General features: G+C 36.3%; 1 protein-coding gene across 1 annotated transcript in view; it reads left to right on the top strand.

Moving 5' to 3' along the window:
- The window catches only part of LOC145673382 (structural maintenance of chromosomes protein 6-like), a 260,927-nt gene that overhangs the window by 123,505 nt on the left and 120,249 nt on the right, over positions 1–17,173 (top strand). The window contains exons 15-16 of the mRNA XM_081743030.1: positions 10,967–11,142; positions 16,227–16,358. Of these exons, the coding sequence (XP_081599156.1) occupies positions 10,967–11,142; positions 16,227–16,358 (308 nt within the window). The remainder of the gene's footprint in view (positions 1–10,966; positions 11,143–16,226; positions 16,359–17,173) is intronic.

Here is a 17,173-nt window from a genome sequence, read left to right as displayed (position 1 = left end):
CTCCCATATATACTTTAAATAACGTAGTTTTTACTTCCGTGACTGTCCGTTCCGTTAACACGTTTTAAAAAACGAAAACAATTTCTCACAAAGTCTCTAATTTATATTGCGTTGCAGCTAGCATACAACGACCAGATTTCTACAGCGCGGCAATTGGAGCTTATGTTAAGTTTCCTTTCCCCTATCTCAGAAGTTAAAGGATCTGGTCGTTGCACTGCTTCTGCAACACGGCACGGTTTCTAGTGAACGAAAAGGTTTTTCGCACTAAATAAGATTTCTGATTTTTATTTCACTACCAATAAAGAAATATACTGCATTTTTATTTTCATATTTTTATTTTATTTTCATATTCATATTTTTAAATTACAAGACTAAGCTGAAGCAAACCTATATAATTTCAATTTAAAAAAGTGATTGTAGAATTACAAAATAAGAAAGAAAATGTGTAGTAGAGCAGCAAACAAATGAAAGTAGACCCGCATTTACAAGTTAATTCTTAGCTTATATAGATATTCAAGGCTTCTTGTACAGTCATTTGTGAACCAAATATTAATAAGTCAATATTAGAATCCCCCCGCTGTGGATAGTATTTTAGTACACTTCTCCAAAATATAATTGCATGCCCGAATTTTTCTAAGTCTCTTAAAATTGTACGTTTGGTAACAGCGCAGTCGACGTAATGGTAGGGGAAGTCAAAGGAAAAAGTAACGAGACTTCCAAACACAGCTCACATTTTGCTGTTTGAAATATTCCGTTCTCTTTTTATAACTTAATGTAATGATGCATTTAAAACATCATAGTACTTGGTAAATACAGAAAACTTGGTTGTAAGTAAAGCACACACGCTTTTCGACCAAAATATTCGTTAAAAAAAGGAGGGGAAGTTGTTAAGAAATTTGTTCTTTATCCATAAAATGGGAATGGAACTTCATAGTTATTTCGATAGCCATGAGTGCTAAGTTCTTGCTTTCTGTGCGGCTTCAGTACTTTTGAACCTGGTTCAAACCACACTCGTTGCTCTTACTTTTTTCATTTTGTAATTTTCCATTTATTTGTGCCGTACACTATTATAGTATATATATTACATGGAGGTGGTGGACAACTTTCTAATTTATCAAAAAATAACAAGGTGTGCAGGTGTAAAACCTTTTCTATATATCCAAGTGTGATCCCTCCTTAGTGCAAATTACTTCTTGCATCAATCCGTATGATTTTTCGTAAACCTGAAAATAAACCCGGAGTTCTAGTGTCCAGCAGATGACAATCAGCCCTAATACCTCCTTCATCACTACCCGAACGCAGGCACGTAGCCAAGGGGGGGTCCGGGGGGCCCGGACCCCCCCCTTCGAGACCAAAAATGAAAAAAATTAAGAAAGGATAAAACAAAATAAAATGAGAAAAAGAAGGATCAGCGTTAAAAATAAAAACTAAAACTACAGGAACTTTTGGTTACTTTTTCCTATTAGGAGATTTGTATTACTTGCAATATATGGTGGTGAGATGAGCGAGATATCCTGGCAGAGTCAGGGAATTTAAAATTTCTAGAAAACTTACGGAATTCTCAGAATTTCTGCTACTAGTCTGGGAGATTTCAAGCTTCCGAAAGCATAGTGACGTTGTGTAACAGCGTGGACAATTTTTTTATCATAATATTTTGTTATCGCTTCTTCGCAGCATCAAATATGCTATTTCAAAAACAATTTTCTATTCCTCGTTTAACCTGTGATTTGGAACAGACAGTAGTTGACGGAATAATAAAAACAAAAATTTATGAGGAAATAAAGTTCTGTTAACACTTGATTGAACAGAGAAAGGAATGCAGATATTGAAAAATATTTTACAAGACATTATTTAGAATGTACTTTTTATAATAGTGAATATGTACTTTTTATACAGGGTGTTTCAAAACAATACCGACAATGTTTGGGAGGTGATTCCTGACACCAAGATAAGACAAAAAATATAGACCTATCTGGGTGCACAAATGCTTCCTTTTGAACTTATAGGCTGCGAAAATATGAAAGAATTAACTTCAAAGATCCATAGCCTCACAATTATAGGACCTATTGTAGTCGGGTCAAGACTTCATTTAGGAACTATTATGTGCCCTATCCAAAAATGCATGTTTCAGAATCCTGAGCTACTTCCACAACCATTTTTATAGAGGAGGTATGGTTACGGGCATATAATTTGAAGTAGTCACCAACTACCTCTATAAAAATTGTTGCGGAGGTACCGCAGGATTCTGAAACATGGAAATTTGCATAGGGCACATAGGTCCCATACTTTTGGAGCTATGGGCCTTTAAAGTTCAGTTTTTCATGTTTTCGGGAACCTATAACTCCGAAAGGAAGCCTTTGTGCACCCAGGTTGGTCTATACTTTTCGTCTCATCTTGATATCAGGAATCACCTCCCAAACGTTGTTGGTATTGTTTTGAAACACCCTGTAATAGTTGAGGTCATAATAAAAGGAAAATTCTTATATTTGGATAAAGAGAGGAAGGACGTAAATATTGTAAAATATTTTTAAATACGTCTTTTTATTATTTTACTCGAGATTTCTTCATAGTTTATTAAAATACTTACTAACATATTCTCATTTTATTCTTCTAACAAACCAATATATCTTGCCAGTGAAGTAATTAGATTGATCGAGCTCCTGGGCCTTCAGTATTTCATGTTACCCCCCCCCCCCTCATTACGAAATCCAGGCTAAACGAACCAATATATGTTTCAATAAAATAGTTTAGAATGATCGAGCCTCTGGTTTGATGACCACAGTATCTCATGTCTCGGACCCCCCCTTCACGAAATCCTTACTACGTGCCTGCCGAACGCAATTCATATATTATTATTATTATACGCGTCTTTAGCGAGGGAGACCCGGATCGATTCCCGGCGGGAGCTCATGTGGTTCGGAGTTTAAGTTAAGCTATAACTTCTCATATAGCCTCGCTGCCGGAAGGGGCGCTATACTCAAATATATTATTATTATACGCGTCTTTGGTGTGGTTTACTTCTCATATAGCCTCGCTGCAGAAAGGGACCCTAAACTCAAAATCAAATATATTATTATTATTATTATTATTATTAAGTAGGGAATACAAAAAGGTTTTAGGGTACTAAATTTGGTGACATTTTATTTTCTCCCACTTTGTTGTTATCTCAGGGCCGTAACTTGTGGGGGTCATCGGACATCTGTGCCCCTAGGAAAGGTTCCCGCCGTTCGATGGGGGCCCATTTTAAGACAAACTTTTTTTTTACTCCATATACGATACGAACATGGAGTTATAAATGAAGCATCAAACAGGTTCACTACATTACATAAACAAAACAGCACACAAAATGTAAATAAAACAAAAACGAGTCTATTACCCATTTCAGTAAAAAATATCTACTATTAGCTGCTCTAGAAATAATATGTATTAGTATGGCTTTGAGATTTGTCATTATTGTCCCCTTTATTTGTCATGTATGTAACGGGCTCAGGGACGCAACTAATGGTTTCGCAGACCTTGCCGTGCGGGAGGGCCTACAGGCTCCGGGGTCGATAAAGAGTAAGAGAAAGATGGAAAGAGGGGGCCCAAGAATTATAAAAACAACTTTTCTTTGGGGCCCTAATACGCGTATTAGTTCCTTCCCCCCCCCCCCCCCCAGAAAAAATCTAAGTTACGGTGCTGGTTATACCTATGGAGTCTATGTTATCTTGGTGTATCAGAACCATTTTAGATAGGTTTTCTCGACGATCTCACATTTTTTCACTTAAACGTCTTAATAGCTATCATTAGTATCACCGTTTGCTAGAGTCTATCTCACAAGAATGCCCTCAGTTTCATAAAACATTGGCCATCATCTTAACCCGAGCAATCTCTCATGAGTATTTTGCGAGTGAAGATGAAATATGTTCTTACTGCTTTCAAATAGGTGTTTTCTGGTTCAAAGTATAAGTGTTGTCAACAACTAGAGCAGCTCGACTCCCGGCTCAGTCACCACCGAGTCGAACTTAGAAGTGAGCTGAGCCAATAGCTCATCCAACCGTGCCTGCTCGCGCCGATGTTTAATTCCAATCTAGCTGGATCGAGCCAATATCTTACCTGAGCTGAGCCGAACAGAACCGATAGCTCACCACAACCGAGCAAGCTCGAGGCGATGGCTCACCTGAGCCTAGCTGAGCCGAGCTGAACCGAGTCGGTAGCTTATCTCAACCGACCCGGTTCTAGCGAATGGCTTACCTATGCCGAGCCGAACCGAGCCAATGGCTGATTCCAATCGATCCGACTTAAACTGTTGGCTCAGTTAAACCGAGCCCGAGATCAAGTTGACCCGGTGGCTCAGGGCTCGAGTCGAGCCGGGTGACACCACTATTTCTAACTCGATAAAGCTTTTGGATAGCTATCGTGAAGAATTAATCGATTTATGCAGTGTTTGGTAGTTTGCATCGGTTCAGGTGAGTCGGGCCATGGCTTTCTTGCTCCTTCTTTGGTTATGACCCGAGTACTCTAAATCATATCTTTAAGAGTTTTCTGAACATACAGAAAACCAACTGAGAAAGGTGATAAATTTCCTTCTATCGCTTGTTGAAATCGAGGAAAGCAAGATCGCCTAGAATAGACCCGAGAGGCACACACGTACACAGCAAAAAATGAGGTGTTGAAACGACACAAAATGACTACCACTTTAGCGTGTTACTTGTGTGTCAATTCAACACCAATCACATCGCCTTCAGAGCATATCTGGTTACTGAGCATTTGCATGGTTTTTTATTGTTTGGTATGAGAAAAGCTTTGCGAAATATATTTTGCATTTATGGCAAGTAACTAATAACATTTTATGTTTTCTGTAATCGGTCACAATAATATTGTTGGAAACCTGTGAATCATCTGAAAACAGTTACACAGATAGCAGTGCTTCCATCTGTTTTCTTTATCTGTTATTCTTGTGTCTTAGCTCGCATGAACAGAAGATACCTATGTAACTGTTGTCAGATGATTCATAGGTTTACAACAATATTATTATGACCGATTACAGAAAACATAGAACATTATTCGTTACTTGGCATAATTGCCAAATATATTTCGCAAAGTTTTGCTCATATTAAACGATAAATACTAATGCAAATTCTCCCAGGTAGTAACGCGTTATTTTGGATACGCTCGGAAGGCGATGTGCTTGGTGCTGAATTAACAAACAAGTAACACGCTAAAGTGAGAGTCATTTTGTGTTGTTTCAACACTTCATTTTTTACAGTGTAGAAGGCAAGTATATAGTATATTCACCATTTGTCAACATTATTTTAATATGAGCAGTGATCGGAAAGCTACTTTTCAAAAGTAGCTGCTCTTCAGCTATACGATAAAAAATGTAGCTCGCTACAACTATTAGCTAGTTTTCCAGAAACGTATTCGCTACTTAAGCTTTTGTCACAAATACAGTTTACTTGGCACCATGCATTATAATATATATGTCATGGCATCTACATGTGTAACTGGACTTAAAAGTTTGGCTAAAATATTACATAAAAGCTTTGTCTGTCAATTTGCATTTCATAGTAAAGTATGCACTTTGTCTGTTCTTTTAAAAGTATCTATCTATCTATCTATCTATCTATCTATCTATCTATATATATATATATATATATATATATATATATATATATATATATATATATATATATATATATATATATATATACAGTATATGAGAGAAGAAATATCAGGAATATCAAGAATAACTTATAGCGACTTTTTCCCCAAATTGGAATTATGTCACAACACATTTAGCGACTTTTTGTGTCAACTTTTTGGCAACACTGATCTACATCAGACCACTGTCGTTCGGCGGCGCTCATAATCGACAAGAAAGCTGGACACATGGGTGCCACATGACACCGATCAACAAGAATAGCCGTACGAATATGAACAATTCTCTGAGTGTAGGAAATAATCGGGAAGGCTTCCTGCATAGAATTATTACTTTTGATGAAAAATAGATCTGCTTTGTCAATCACAACTGCACTACCACCTCTTCCGGCATCTTTATCGCTTCTTTGCAGGGAAGACTTTCTCTGATGACCGACCGGTACAACGATGAATTGAGGACTCTTTCTTATCGTAGACTTCTGTCATCATGGAATCCAACCGTTAGCTGATCAATGCAAAAGTGTGTGGATGCAGGTACTGCTTCCAAAAATCTGGTATTATAGTTTTTACTATTTTGGCGCTTGAAAATGACGCGTATCATGCGGAGATATCAATCACACTGTGGAGTGCCTATGCTGGTGGTTCACTTCGTTGTGAAGGCACTATGATGGACACCCAGTTCCTTGTGTACTTCCCGCTGATAGGAGTCACATATATTGTGAAAGGTGGTGGTGTGACGAGGGAATTTGCATACTAATTAAAAATATAAATGAAAATTAATTATTAATGCTCTTTCTCGTATACAAATCCCTATTTGGAGTTAATGGTGACTTCCTGCTGGAGCCGCCACTACCACACTTATGACCTTCATGAGCATGAGAAACAAAACAAACAAATTTAACATCTCAGGGTTTAAAATTTCATGAATATCTCAGGGTTTTTTAATTTTACCTACAGCTATGGACTCAGCAGCTACTTGTAAAGGGTATGAACATTCAATAAGGTTAAAAAAACTTCAAATGAACAGGTAGCAGCCTGTTTGTTTACCCTTTACATTCATAGCTGGGTAGTTTTGGTTCCATGGGGCGAAGCCTCCCTGAGCCCCATCCAGGGAGGTGGTCAGAGATACTAGAGTAAAAGGAGTTATTGTTTCCTTAATTCTCCATCCTGCAAAGAAAACATCAGAATTAGCAATTTGGGTACTCACCAGTCAGGAAAACAAAAACCATCTCGCTACTGGTAGGATAATGTGATTTATTTGCCAGGTTGGTATGCAGATTTATTCACAGTAACACACACTGAATGCATGTTAACCACAACACACTTTCTTTCACGATATTAGAATAGATTATTTTGATGTTGGTGCACCACTGAAACGCTCTAGATAAAATAATATATATATATCACACTCGTTGTTTAATTAATAAAACTTGTGATAAATAACACGTATTGGATATTTACATATTTAAACAGATAAACACTGGGGACTTCAAAGAGCCCAACTATTTTTAAAATAATAACACAAAAAGAATATTTCTCCTCATTTCAATAGAGTTTATAGTCTCTAACAGTTTATAGTGAGATGAGGAGCTGAGGAAGAGATAAAAATAAAAATAAAAATAAAAATAAAAATAAATTCCGTCGTACAGTTTCATTATGTGAATAATAACTGTCCACTTCTTTCGAGAGTCTCTGCACGCACTTGAAGAGACATTGACTTGTTGCTATGATAATAACACCATAGTCTGAGGAATCCTAATAGTTCCCTTGTCGTCTATTGTACGAAACTTAGAACAGTTCTGGTAGTAGTAGTGATAGACACTTGGATGACGTAATAGTGTTCATACCCTCCACAGAAATGCTTAACAGCATAACTAAACAAGATCTCCTTTTTGTCTCCGTTTAAAAGTTCTGGAGAGCCCTGTCCATAAACTGGGACAGGCAAATGGCTCTGGTGAGATCTGTTTGTAAAAATTTACATTATTACAAGACGAGATGAAACTGTAAGTGCGATGCACTGTTTGAAAGTCACTTTAACTTTATGGTACTTCTAATTTCAACTGCTGCATGGCCATTATAGCCAAAGTACTTACACATGATGAAAATGACACTATATGACAAATAAGTAATTATGTGAGAAGGAATACAGCGTTGCACAGTTTGTCTTTTAAACTTCTATATATCTCTCACATGATAACTAGAGTAGAGTATTCCAGCACTTTGTGAATAGATACTTTCACACACCTAAAACCCGGAATATAATATCTTATATACAAATATTACAGGACTCCAGGGAGCCGAACGTGCTTCACTGTCCTGGGTTCTATCAACTACTAAAAACAGCACTGTCACAATTTCCCTCCATAGTTTGGTCGCCTCCAGGAAACCCAGCGACTCGCTCTTCCAAGAAACGTCAGAGGAAATGTTTGTAGCCGGAGGCTAAAACTTGGGTGGTCTGTGCAGCCTCAAAGCCAAGAAGCGGAAGAACTGCACAGCCAGTCTCCAACCATACGTGACATGTGCTGCCACCACTGCTCCAAGCGGCAGTTTCAAAAGTTCTTGGACAAACAATTGTCCAGAGCAGAAACCATGTAAGCAACACTTATTGTCATGGATTATAACTATATACAGCATGGGAAAACATGATTAGATATACATAACGATATTATAAGATACACAGAGCATGATTCTACATAGATACACAGATGACATACAATGTTTTCAACGTAGGGAATCTTTTTTCCATGCCATCCCTATAAGCTTCTGCTAAATTCGGCTGCCATCTTTCCAAGAAAGAGAGAGAAGGAACACCTGTTGATGTCAACTAATTTTGACAATACACACAAGATCTAAATGTCTTGGACGTAGGGAAACACGATAACAATCAAATTATGAATTTTAGCGGACTTTCCAAGAACTTGTGAGCGGAATACGATAGTATTAGTTAATTACACATGAAAATAATCAAAATAACATACAAAATTTCAAACACGCAGTGCATTTTGGGAAAAATAGAAAAAGGCCCGTCGGCTGACGGTAACCGTCACTGCGTAGGGACGCTACGAGCTCGAGAAGTGCGACATTCTTTCAAAAGGTGTGAAAAGCACCCGTATAGAAATTGAAAAACCATCATATAGATGCTAAAAATTTTATGACAATTTACACAAAGCATAGAGTGCGTTGTTCGCTCACTGTTTCCATCTAGTGAGTCTTTACAGAGGAAGTTTCCTGCATACTTTCTATGTCATTATTCCATTCCTTCCCTGTTCACTCTAGTCATTTCTTCTTCCTCACAGTAGCCAACAATTGTCAACAGACTTTCAGCGCAGAAAGCTGTCGCCAAGGAAAAAAACTCTGTTCAAGCACTCTCGGCATCATGAAACTCCAAGATTTCGTTATACGAAGTAACTAAATATAATACATTTTCCTCTTATATTCTCATATGTAGAATATTTAAATACGATGATGCATGTAGTTATTTACATCCTACTTCCCTTAAAGAGATGCACGAGAATATCTAGTGACATTAATAAAGCTACGAAAAATGTACATACATGAATAAAAATATAAATATCAAAAGAATATTAATACTACCATATTTCGCACAGTGTTTACCCAATAGTATCATACTTATACAATATGCAAATGCAAGCTAATTAAAAAGCAATTAATTTATTCACAGAATTAGCGTTTTAATAAGTAAATGCGCACTCATCTGCATTTCGATATGCAGATGAAGCAGAGGGCACTCGGCTTCAGACAATATTTTCCCCCCTTTGATACCAGGTGCTGTGTTCACTAACACGGGACGTGGATCAAATAGGGTGCACATTTCTTTTTAGTGCAAGAATTATCAAAGTTATATTACACAATACACAAGATAAATGAAACATAATTACTCAAACAATAAGCAAAATAACTAAATACCGAGAATTCAGGCTTCCCTAGCCTTAACTTATACTAACATGTATACAATAATCCCATAAACAGTAAATAACACAAAATTTCACTAATCACTAAACCACTATGCACATGACTGCTGAACAACGGATATAAGACTGCTGAGTACTTTCTACTGAAGCATCTAATATTGACAGTAACCTATAGATGATCTAAGTTCTTTCACATTCCTAGGTGTTCTGAAATCCAACACCGACTTCACTTTCTCCGGATCTTTGCCGATACCGTGTTGAGAAAGCTGGAAACCAAGTATGTTCAATTTCTTTCTCGCGAAATTACATTTCTTTAGCCTGAGAGTTAGGCCACCTGCAGTAAGTAAACTCAACAGTCTGTCTAAGTGTTCTAGGTGTTCACTGAAGCTTTTGTCGGCCAAAATCAGGTCATCGACATACTGGCCGCAGTACTCTCTTGCTTCAGTACCAATAATCATGTCAAGCGCACGTACACACGAGGCAAGGCTTTGTTTGGTTCCAAACGGTAAATTTTGAAATACGTATGAAATTCCTTCATGTAAAAAGCCAAGATATTTTTGGTCACTTTCCTTCACTTTTATCTGTAAAAACATTTCCGTTGCATCTACACAACTGAACCACGATTTGTCACAAATATCTTGGAGAACAGACAAGGGAGGCATGGGCCGGTCGAATAAATCACCTGACACTTTAGCTAAAGCTCGACCATCTATACATACGCGTATACGCCCGAGAAGTGACTCTCGGCACTCTCGGCATCGTGAAACTCCAAGATTTCGTTATACGAAGTAAGTAAATATAATACATTTTCCTCTTATATTCTCATATATAGAATATTTAAATACGATGATGCATGTAGTTATTTACATCCTACTTCCCTTAAAGAGATGCACGCGAATATCTAGTGACATTAATAAACCTACGAAGAATGTACATACATGAATAAAAATATAAATATCAAAAGATTATTAATACTACCGTATTTCGCACAGTGTTTACCGAATAGTATCATACTTATTATACAATATGCAAATGCAAGCTAATTAAAAAGCAATTAATTTATTCACAAAATTAGCGTTTTAATGAGTAAATGTGCACTCATCTGCATTTCGATATGCAGATGAAGCAGAGGGCACTCGGCTTCACACAACACCAATCCAATATTAGCAATTATTTATTAATTTAAAACTAATTAATTAAATATGATTGAATGTATGTTAATTGTGGATGGAGTATGGAGTGGTGTGGCTATTCTGGTCGTGGGTCGCACTAAATCACTTAAATTTGACTCAATACCCTCCCACACTCTAAATTTTACCCAATACATTCTATATACCGATACTTACTATGATGTTCACTCAAAATAGTTGTATTTGTTAAAATTTTATTTTTAGGTTCATGATGTTTCACAATTTGCTGCGCAGTCTGAGAAGTATTGTACAGTTTTAGATATGCTTAATATCGAGGATCCCGTGATAACAAACTGTTTAATAGATCAGTTAAGTATTGAGAGTATATTGCTTATTCCTACAAGCGAAGAAGCTTATGAAATCATGAGTGATGCTTCTAGGTAGGTATTATACCTCCAATATACTTTAATAAAATTATATATTTAACTCTTAAGTGCCAAAAATACTACGTAGAGAGTTAGAGTAAAAAGTGAGCAATTTCTTAAATATGTATCCTATTTACTTTTATTGAGAACAAAATATTACAATACTGAATATTGACATAGTTATTCATTATACGCGCATGTTGTTTCCTTCAAGTCTTGAGGAAATATTTTAAGGATGTTCTTATGGAAAGTTTAGTAATCTCTTGTAAAACTTGATGAAAACTATGTAAAACAATAAATTACAGAGGCAGTTCCGCGTATTATGTATATACAAATTGTAGTTACCAATTAGTTACAAAAATTCATGGCGCCAAGTACGGCAGCGCTCGATGTGGCTCTTCAGGTTCCGAACGATGGCCTAGCAATGAAGTTTTAATTCCGTTGGATAATTAGAAGTTGGGTTTTTCTCTATTCCTCTTTCACAGCTTTCCAGATTGCACTCACAGCAATTACACAGCTCTTGCTTAAAGCCCATTTAAGCAGTCTAAATCTATAAAAAGTCATATATTTCTTCCCTCTGTAGGCTTCTTAGTTATCTCGTTCAAAGTTATGGCTTCTATTCCAATAACCAGCTCCATGTCCTCGTAGAATGCGAGGAATAGTTTAGAGGTGTGAGACCAAAGCTTTGTCTTGACGGATGTGGACCATGTTGATTACATTTCCGTCCGTTTGTGGCAATCCCTGCTCGTAAATTGGTGTCAGCATATACTCCTGGTAGTATTGCAAATTAATTTTGAAATTCTTTTTCAGCTTGCAAATTTTCAATTTGCCTCGATGATAGGGTTGCCAGTAATCAATGTGCCAGCAGCATCAAGAAAGCCTCTTTGCATGCTTGGACCTACATTGTGAAGCGCTTTGCGTCTTTTTATCTGTGCATAATGTCTCTTAATTTTCCATAGTTGGAAACGTACACTCATGGTTCATCCAATATAGCGATATGAGATCACCTGTAGCTTGCCAGATGCCACAGGTACAGCTTTCAATCGTTACATTTGAGTTCCTGTTGGTGAACATCATTAACGCTATAACCGCCAGTCTTCAAGACATCGTTAAGATGCAGTCAGTTGTTCCCCTCTGGTGCGTGGGGTCATGGTTTGATCCCACCTCACCAAGTGCACTTTATGGTGAACAAATACTGTGTGCGTGGGTTCTCCTGTTTCCTACTACTTTCTTCATTCATTTTTCATCATCACCGTCTCCTTTAGCTCATACAGCATAACCAAGTGACGTAAATCTGAACGATTTTCAAGATTCAGCCGTTAGTGCAAGGTGTGGTTGACAGTTCCCAAGGTTCTCCATCTGTCTTTGGATTGAGAATTGTGGTGTTACGGCCATGTTCTTGCCCACCTTGTTGGAGAATCGAATGCTGATGACACGAGACCCTTATCCTTCCATATGACATTCTTCATTAAATTACAGCTAGTGTCACAGCCCTTGCTCTTCACTGCTTGCTAATTATTAGAACATTAAGTTTTGGGTTGTAAAGGATTACAGCACAAACCTCCGAAAAGCGACTCAGTTTTAGTGGCATTTTCGGCCCAATGAGAAAACACACTTTGTAGAAGTGTGCAACATTCTCTTTGCGAAAGCGGTTCAGTTAGAAGAGAATTTTGAGCTCAGCGAGAAAAACAAACACTTTCTCTCAATTCACACACTACACTGACAGACGTGCCTGACCACGGTTCGGCAAGTTTATTCTACACGCAAGGGGAAGGAATTGTGTTTGCTCAAATTAATGTGGAACAAGTTTCTATAATTATACAATATTATGATCAACTAGTACGACGTGCACTCTTCAAATACATTGTGTATCGTGTCCTACTTCTAACTGAGCCTGGGTTTCTTTAATAGCTTGAGCAAAAATAGACATATTTCTATTCCAACCAAGGGCAAATATGCTCTTCCTTCCCACTAACGGAATTAAATACGTACTACCCTGTGTGAGATATGATGTTCGTTTTTAAATATTTCCTGATTTACTTTGAATATGCCTCCATTCCACAATGAATCAAATCCGCTCATCAACAATTATAAAATTAAATCAATTCTGGCATACGAGTAAAACTTTCTTAATTGTCGTCTTCGTGATTATTGTTAAAGAATTCACAACTTAAATTATATAAAGCAAACACTTAGATTTACCTCCAGTAGTAAATGGATGTGACAGTTCGTTTCAAATTTGCAGGAATGAAACAGAAGCTAAAGTTGTTCGTGATAGACTTTCTGACAAAGTTCTTTGGAATAAAAGTATACGAATGTAGAGGGGAATGGAACAGGTTGTACAATATGTACGGATCATCGAATATATAACGAGTAGTTAGATTGATAGGTAGGACACTTACAGTCATTGTTAAAGGTACCAGCATACTATTAATTTTTTTTTAGAATTTTCCAAACAAAAGTCACTTTATCCTTACAAAACTATGTTTATTGGCCTCTTCTTTTGAAAATAAACAACGTTGTTCACAAGGGATAAATAAATTCATGGTCTTGTTGACATAGAGACAAATTTATTGAGAAAAGCTGCTTGGCAACCAGTGGCGGCGGTTGGACGTTAAAAGTGAGGGGGCAAGACATGATCTGAATATTTGTATATAAATGTTAGTTTTCCTGGCTGTTTCTAACATTTTGTTTGACGAAAGGTTGTATAACTAAGAGGATACTATATTTTCAGTTAAAATACCGTATATCGTATATAATAGTTTATTAAGTAAATTGAGAAGAACAAAGCAAGTAGATACTAGCCCTTTGTACTCTTAAACAACGAAAGTGTAAGAAGATTGTGTGATCAGATTGTGGAAAATTGTGTGATCAGATTATTTAATAAATTTGCAAAACAAATAAATATTAAGGATAATATTAATCATAGTAATGAATAATGATGCTTGTTTTGCTAAAGTTATATTGAAACTGAGGATTAATGAAAAACTTAATATTTAATTCCACACATGCTATTAAATGTATGTTATTACTCTTAGAAAATGAAAGGCAGTAAATACTACAAGCATATGCTACGACATTTAAAGAAATATTTGCTTTTGCAACTTCTTGAAATATGTTCGTTGCCATTAGGTGCAGTTTTCACTTTCTTGGAACACATCAAAACACAACAATACTTAGAATCAATCCACACTTCAGTTATACAAAATAAACTTAAAACCTAGAATTATGTTCAATTTACTAAATTTTATTGCATATACACTCGTACATCCTTAAACACAACACTTCACTCATATATTACACTACGAAACAATGGAAAAGGTAGAAGTTGTTTCTTATCACGCTCTTTTTAATCGATATTCCTTACTTTAGAAAGAAGAAAAGACATTTTAGGAACTGTCAATTTTTGTGCAATTAAAGAATAACTTGTGAAATAGGCCCTACTTTTTTGCATAATGTTCTTTCCATTAGCTTCAAAGCGGCTCACTAACATATCGAGCCCTTGTAAGAAGAAATGAAAGTATGCTGAAATTGTGCTCCAATAGGTTATTTTTTGGGGTTATTTTCTGTGGCGATTAAAACGCAATTACTGTAGCTTTCTTTACTCCACGGGAAGACAACCAATACGTATTCACGCAACAGTAAATATTATATGGCAGCATTTTTCCTATTCATCAGTAACACATACAAAATCATTACATTTCCAAATGAAACTATATACATTAATTGGTTACTTCAAAAAAGTGCGGGGGCAACTGCCCCCCTTTGCCCCCCCTAATCGCCGCCCATGTTGGCAACAAACAAATAACTAATGAACAGACAACTAACATAACGATTTGCTTGATGATGATTCTTTTCAACGATGCCTAGTGATGTGTATATGAGCCCTTGTCGGCACTTGTCTCTTTACTTCAACCAATAGTTTCTTATGTGGTATTCGATCGTGTCGTAATATAAGCAACATTGGATTGCAAATCTGTGACATCCGATCTTATTATTTTCATTCGCGTGAATCAGTTGAATGATGTGAAGAACATGCAAGTACTGTATAATGTGAAAGAAGAATTGTTAACGGAGAGTCAAAGCACGTGTTCAATTGGTTATTTTGATAAAAGAGAGTTATCCAGTGCCAAACGTCGCTCAGAGATCGAACGGAGAAGTGTGTCGAGCTCTTGGAATATAGTCACAAAATGGTGTAAATATTACACAGAAGTGCACGGATCGTTCAGAAATAACAAGTTCTGTTAAGGACAAGTTGACTGGAGAAACAAGCAAACGGAAAAGACGTTAATCCTTCCGAAGAACCAATGGAACTATGCATGCACCAATTGCAATCGGTATCATAATAGGATGGTGGCCCAACACCTTTAGATCTATAATCTTGTTGGTAGTATTGCGGCACACAAATCACTTCTTCAAGCAAAATACATTACAGAAATATACTCCTGGACCAAAAAGTAAAAAAAAGTTATGAGGACATAGAAAAAACTATTTAATTTTTGAAAATTCTGATAGATTTGCAATGATCGACCTTATTTGAGAAAGTAGAGTTTTCTTGTCATTGTACGAAGTGACCAACTTGTTGTGAGCAATTGGTGTTACAAAATAAATAAATGAAAAGTTGGACTAAAGCAACATTGTCATTTTCTGTCTTATGACCTTTCAAAACTACTGACTCGGTTTCTTTATATAAGCAATGGTGCTTATTTTACGGAAAAAAGTCCAACAAATTAGGTTTTGTATAGATATATGTCTTTGAAAGAATCTGAAAAATTAGTAGCGTGCTCAGAGTTTATCAATGACTGTAGCTCGCATTAGGTATACGCCAGAGGGGCAAAGGAAGTAGTTGGTAAGCCGGAAGAAATATACCTATCGTAAATTGAGGACAAGATATTAATATAAGGCAACATTTGAGCAAAGGGCAAAAAAGCAGTTCTCTGTGAATTAGCTTAGAACAGACTAGTATCATAAAGCATTGGGCCTATGAGTTCGTCAAAATGTTTTAGCTAGTTATATATCAGTTACTTTTTAATTAGGTGTAATTTTGCCACTCGAAACATATTAGTACATGATATACAAAGTATTAATATTTATTTCAGGGTTCCACAAAATTGTATGCGAGCTATCACAATGAAAGGAGACACTTTCTATCCTGATCCTAGGTATAGGTCATATGCTTGTTTCACAACAAAAGCGAAGTATCTTCAAATTAATATGGATGAAGTTATTAAGTAAGTAGAAATTACATTTCAGAGGCAAATAGTGATGCTTCGGAAATGTACTCGTGGGAAAAGATGTGTTAAAATATTAAGTGCTGGGTGGTGAAATATGATTCATTTACATAGATAGCAATCTGCGGTGCTTACGGGGTCATTTTAATTCAAAAATTATTGATTCATGCTCACTCACTAGATATAGCGATCGTAAGATGGTATCCTTATACGTATTTTCTTGAAAAAATCGAAGTTGAATGTAAATTAATGGAAATAAATTGAAAGAAATAGATATTAGGAAGTTTCATCACGTGTGTTTTACTACTTTTTTTTATTTGATTTAGACACTTGGTACATATTTTTTGTTATTTACTCTTCATGTAATTATTCCATTTGGTAGTTAGGTTTCATCTCTCTTGCTCCGTACAGTATTTTTATATCTTCACATGTATTTCGGCTAGTAACTAAGATAAAAATACTTCTTCCCTTCATGTAAGAAACTATCTATAGAAATCTGTAATCTTGTAGTATTTATGGAAAAGTTGAAACTGTGGATATATTTTGAACGGATGCTTCAAATGATTAATTTGGTAAATGAAAAGTATTTGCAGAATACATTTATGCTTCTTTTGCAAACTGAATTTTCAGAAGACATCCTGCTATAATGAAGGGTGCAGGGGAAAAACCAACTGAGTCAAAAAAAATCGAAAAATGAGTTTATGTTGGCAACAGGTAGTACATAGCTTATATTTTAACATGCCGAAACATGAAGGCAAACAGGCAACTCTGTCAAGAGATATAGCAGTCGAAAGAAATGTCATTCAGGGGAAGAA

The sequence above is a fragment of the Thermobia domestica genome, chromosome 16 (assembly GCF_964235325.1).
Source record: "Thermobia domestica chromosome 16, izTheDome1.hap1.1, whole genome shotgun sequence".
Lineage (NCBI taxonomy): Eukaryota > Metazoa > Arthropoda > Insecta > Zygentoma > Lepismatidae > Thermobia > Thermobia domestica.
This window is presented reverse-complemented; position numbering and strand designations above follow the sequence as displayed.